The sequence below is a fragment of the Lactuca saligna genome, chromosome 8 (genome assembly GCF_052625555.1).
Source record: "Lactuca saligna cultivar CGN05327 chromosome 8, ASM5262555v1, whole genome shotgun sequence".
Classification (NCBI taxonomy): domain Eukaryota; kingdom Viridiplantae; phylum Streptophyta; class Magnoliopsida; order Asterales; family Asteraceae; genus Lactuca; species Lactuca saligna.
Genome location: NC_136424.1, coordinates 237609146 through 237614589, shown reverse-complemented (window position 1 = coordinate 237614589; position 5444 = coordinate 237609146). Strand labels below are relative to the sequence as shown.

General features: G+C 40.0%; 1 protein-coding gene and 1 non-coding gene across 2 annotated transcripts; one reads left to right on the top strand and one right to left on the bottom strand.

The window, feature by feature from the left end:
• Positions 1 to 2651: 2651 nt before the first annotated feature.
• LOC145010548 (uncharacterized) lies at positions 2652 to 3425 on the bottom strand. Its single transcript, XM_078969073.1, has one exon. It carries the CDS (start codon positions 3423 to 3425, stop codon positions 2652 to 2654), a length of 774 nt encoding a protein of 257 aa, XP_078825199.1.
• Positions 3426 to 4298: 873 nt separating this feature from the next.
• LOC145013574 (small nucleolar RNA R71) lies at positions 4299 to 4405 on the top strand. Its single transcript, XR_013665124.1, has one exon. It is a non-coding gene; the product is annotated as a small nucleolar RNA R71 (small nucleolar RNA).
• The last annotated feature ends 1039 nt before the right edge of the window (positions 4406 to 5444 follow it).

Here is a 5444-nt window from a genome sequence, read left to right as displayed (position 1 = left end):
ACAACTTCGTCTGCTATTCAAAAATTTCCATTCCTCAAAATACCCTAATATGTCTTACAAACAAAACAAGTTCAAAAACAACACAACCCAAATTTAAACTAAAAACTAAAAAAAATAAAAATGAAAATGATCAATCATCTTGGGCTCCACTCGTTCCTACTTCGTCTCCCCTTGAATGTTGATAAGAGCTCCATATAGGACAAATGGGGTATTGACTCCCCAAATGTGGTGGCTGCTCAATACCAAAATGTCGGACCATGTTTTCCATTGTACCGCCGATCCAATTAGCACTCAGTGATAATTGATCAAAATATCCCACCATATCTCCTCCAAAAGGTGCTCCTCCAAAGGGTGCGTGTTGATGCACTGACTTCCCTCTCTCTCCTCTAACTTTAACATTTCTCCGCTGAGGCCGTGGTTGTGGTGCTGGTTGGTCTTGGTACTCCACATCATTATTCCTTGGGATAATCCAATGTGACCCCTCATTAGTTACCACACACATGGACTCTAAGTATCCCATAGTGAGATCATCCCCAAGTTTGCGTGTCAAAGTCTGGGTCAAACGTGGGACAAGAAGACCATAGGATCTCGCAAGGCGCGTAACAAAATGACCCCCATTAGTGGAGGCTACCAGCTCGAGAAATTGCAGCCTTGCTGCTCAAATAATTCGGCAAATGGTACGGGATGTTGCAGAAAACTCCCGGTGTAACAATGCTCCATAGAAAAAATTGGTTAAGGCTAGTAACCTTATCCCCATGTCGCTTGTGATTGAGGGAAAAACCAATCAAGTGATGAAGCAAACGGTGAATTGGTGAGCAAATCTGACTCTCTTGTGATACCCCAGAATGAAATACCCCATTGGCAATTGTCGACCAAAAATCCGATCCCGATGCACCCGGTAAATACTCCCGTGCTGCCGTTCTCATAAAAAGCTCAAAAGCATGTAGTTGAGTTTCCTGCTACTTATAAATTCCCATTCTCCAGGCAAACTCGATCAGGCTACATTCCCTATACTCGCACCCAAGACGGAATACGAGTGCCCTTGGATAAAAGGGATCAACTGTGTCGGCTTCAAAAGAAATATAAGCGAAAAACTCCACCCAAAGTTCCTAATACACAGGCTCACTGATTGCAATCAAATTTCTCCACCCATTACAAGTGAAAGAAAAGTCATCCATAGAAAAATGTTGTGTAAAAAATGGACCCATCCTCTCCATCAATCCAACCTCCTCAAATCTAGCCCAATCAATTCTTGGAGAAATTGCAAACTCCTTGTTGTGCAGCCATCCTAATTTGTTTGTAAAGTTGGTTAAAACTCGAGTTGGCATGTCAACGGGAAGGTGGTATAACGCGTGGCGAGATGACACATGCCCTTGAAACTGTTCATTGGATCCTCTTGAAGCCATTCCCTACAAAAACAATTAAACCATGAAAGACAAAACAAAAACTCCACAAATTAAACAATTAACAACAAAGAAAAACCAAAGTGCCCATGTTTCATGTCGTGAGCAATAAGACTCACGTCGTGAGTTCTTCACGAATAGCGCAAATCAGTTAAGTCAGTTCATAAATCAGGACAATTAGTATATTGGGGTTTCATTCCAATGGGATTCTGAGTAAATTCAACTCACATGCATTCAAGATTTCACCTATTTGGATATTGATAACTACAAACCATAACCCCTAAACTAACCACACAAATCAAAATTAAACATTAAAAGTAGGCTTATTGTACCTTTTCTTGATGTTAACGTGAGCAAAAGAGTGGAATATAGAAAATTTTAGATGAAAACAAACTGGAGTGGGGGACCAAGAGCTGCCGACGATGAAGGAATAAGAATTTGTAGGTCAAAAGTGAACCTCATTTCTTTATTCAAGTGGTCCTCCGTCTTTCGTCTCATGTCGTGAGTAATGTTTGGCTCAAATATTTGGTCTGTTTAATAGAAATAAGCTACTACAATAATTATAAATGGGTCTAGAAAATTTATGGGTAAATGTATGCCATTCCGCATGTCAGTCTAGATTCAACATCGTGAGGTCTCTATTGTTTGAAAAATAAATTCATTGACACCCCTTAATTTTTAGACCATTAAATGTCAGGGACCCCCACACTCAATTTTTCCATTCAGAGGATTTTTAGATGATGAAGGAATCAAATTGCCTAAAAACTAAAAAAATGCAAACACTAAAAAGAAAAGAAAATGCAAACCAAACTCGGGTTGCCTCTGTGAAGCGCTTGTTTTTTTGAAGGAGTCAGGAGCTGGACTCCGTACTTCCTACGTTGAGCTGTCAGAGTAGTCCATCACAACCTGCACCTTCTGTTCTTTCCATCACCTCTTGTACGCTTGAACTCGTCTAATGTACACCTTCTTTGAATTCTCTTTTTTAGCTCTTACTTCATCTACATCGAGCTTGTGTTTGATCCCTTTAGTCTCTGATTTTTCATCACTCTTATTAACCTCCATAGGAATCTTTTCTTCCTTCACAACTAGACTCGTTTCCTTGGAATTAGCCTCGTCCTCATCACTCAACAAATCATCGTATTCTTCACTCATCAAAGTTGTTGGTTTTGTGTAGGTAATGACTTCAATGAAAAACGGGACGGATGCTCTCGGTTTGGTGCATTTAACTTGATGAATTGTCTTGATTTCTTACTCTATGAGCTTTTCTAATTCCTCAAGTTCATTATCTTCATCAATATTGAACACCTCACCTTTAAGATCATCTCCTTGAAATCCATCGTGTACACCAAAATCTTCCTCATCATCACCAACCCTCAATGTAAGATTGGATTCACGAACATCAACTAAATCTCTAGCAGTATTTAGCAAGGGGTGATGAAGAATGATTGGGACATTTACATCCTCCTTCATATCCATAAGCACAAAGTTAACTGGGAAAACAAATTTCCCAATTTTAATAAGGATGTCTTCTACGATTCCCCTTGGGTGCGTCACCGAACGATTGGCCATATGTATAGTCATCTTTGTAGCCTTCATTTTCCGAATATTCAACTTTTGATAGAATGAAAATGGCATCAAAGTTATGCTAGCCCCAGAATCGACTAAAGCATAAGTCTTCAAATTGTTACCAAACTCACATGGAAGAGTGAGGTGTCTAGGATCCCCCATCTTTTTAGGTGTCTCTCCCAATACAGCTTTTGAACTTTGTTCACTAAGAATTACTTTAGAGTCCTTCTTTAATTGTTGACGAGTGTCTATAAGATCTTGTAGGAACTTCATGTATTCTGGAATTTTTGAAAGTGAATCGACAAAATGGGTATTAATAGGCATATCCTTTATTTGCTGAATAAACTCCAGATGTTCCCTTTCCAGTGGACTGAGATGTGCTCGAGACAGAAACATCAAGGGTGGTCGGTAAGCCGGAACGGATTCTGAATTTTTCTGTGCAGACCAAGCCCACATCGTGAGCATGGTGGGCTCAAGACGTGAGCATGGTCCGGATGGCTTTGGCTCCTCCTCTAGTGCTTCTAAGAACTCAGAGATTGCCTATTCTTCAGTCTCGATCATCATAACATGGGATTGAGCATTCTTTTTGGGAAATTATGAGGATAATTTGTTGCTCACCAAAGTAGTGAGTTGACCATCTTGGACTTCTAGATTATGGATTGATGCTTGATGATTTCTTAATGAGGCTTGCTGGTCAATTATCATTGTGTACTGTTCTTTCATCATTTTCATGTGTTCCTTTAGCACTGCATCAATATCATCATGCCTTTTCTCGAACGCTTCCATAAATCGAGTCAAAATGTTTTCCAAGTCTACTTTCTTCTCGATTGGTGGTTGCTCTTTTTGATGGAAGCCTCGGCCTGTCTACTTATATTTCTCTTCCTTTTTCTTCTTATACTCATCGTATGGCAGCCACTCCTTCTTTGGTTTCCTCTAGTCTTCATCGTGCTTGTCCCCACTCGAGTAGCAAACTTGAGCCTTCTTGTTCCCATATTCATCCAAATGGCAATCCTTAGTCAAGTGCGGTCCACTACACTCTCACATCCAACTCTTATTACATGAATTGAGTGGTCCATTTGGGTCAATCTCCGGTCCATGGTGTTGGGCATCTCCATCATAGCAGCCATCTCTTCATAATGTGCACCACCACTGCCTTTTGATCCATCTTGTCTTTGGTTGTGGTACTCACGAGAGTGTTTTGCGAATTCTTCAACTAACTCCTTGACCTCCCTTGGATTTTTCTTTGTCAGTGGTCCTTGAGAATCAAGGAGTTGCCTTGTCATAACATTGACCCCATCATCAAAAATAGGCATCTCTTGTTGAACATTAAGATCATGTTGAGGACAATTCCTTAACAATCCTTTTTAACGCTCTTATGCCTCGTATAGTGACTTCCCCGGTTGTTGCTCAAAGTTGGCTATTGCCTTCTTGAGTTTAGCTATCTCTGATGGTGGGCAAAATTGGTCCAAAAATTGTTCGTGCATATCAGCCCAAGTAGTGATTGTACCAGGTGGAAGTGCTTTTAACCAATCTTTAGTTTAGCTATCTCTGATGGTGGGCAAAATTGGTCCAAAAATTGTTCGTGCATATCAGCCCAAGTAGTGATTGTACCAGGTGGAAGTGCTTTTAACCAATCTTTAGCAGCTCCCTTAAAAGTAACGGTAAGCATCCTTAGCAAGATGGTATCTCTATTAACATTCGGGACACTGAAATAATCTGCAATGTCATTGACCTCTTCTAGATGCTTAAAAGCATCCTCATGATCTTTTCCATAAAATGGAACATCCTTAAGTGCATTAAGGATGTGTCCCTTCAACTCGAATGTGGCAGTAGCAGGAATCGTGGGTTGTACTAACCTTGGGCCAACATCGTCTCAAATTCGCTTCTTGTAAGCTCCCATTGACATTTATTCAATGTTTTCCATCTCATTTCTTGGCTCGTTATTAGGTTCACTCGTATAAAGTCCAAATTTGGTCTCAGAGTCGTACTCGGATTCAGATGGGATAGGTATTTGATCTAACTTTTCAACCTTGCTCTTGTTCTTTGAAGATGAACTCGACTATTGCATTTTCTTTCCCGACTTCTTTGAGAACAATGACTTGAATTCTTGTAAGGGTGTCTTCTTTGGTGTTTGATCTTCTTTCACGTTCTTATGCTTCTTTTTGCGAAGGGCCGAATCTAGATCTTCAAGTAGTGTCACCAAAGGTGTGTTGGAGCCTCTTGTCATGAACTCCTGCAAAATAAACAAAGATAAAAACGTAAAACTAAACAAAGACTAAAAAAAAGAAAAACAAAGAAAACGAAAAAACTACTGAAATCACGACGTGAGCTTAAGGCTCACATCGTGAATCAGGTAGTAAAACAAAAACTAAAGCTGTAGAATTAACTTTTTGCAGGTTTTACCCCACAAAAAAGATCGACCAATCTATAGCAAATAAATACACAATCAAATAAGCCGTTCCCCGGAAACGGCTT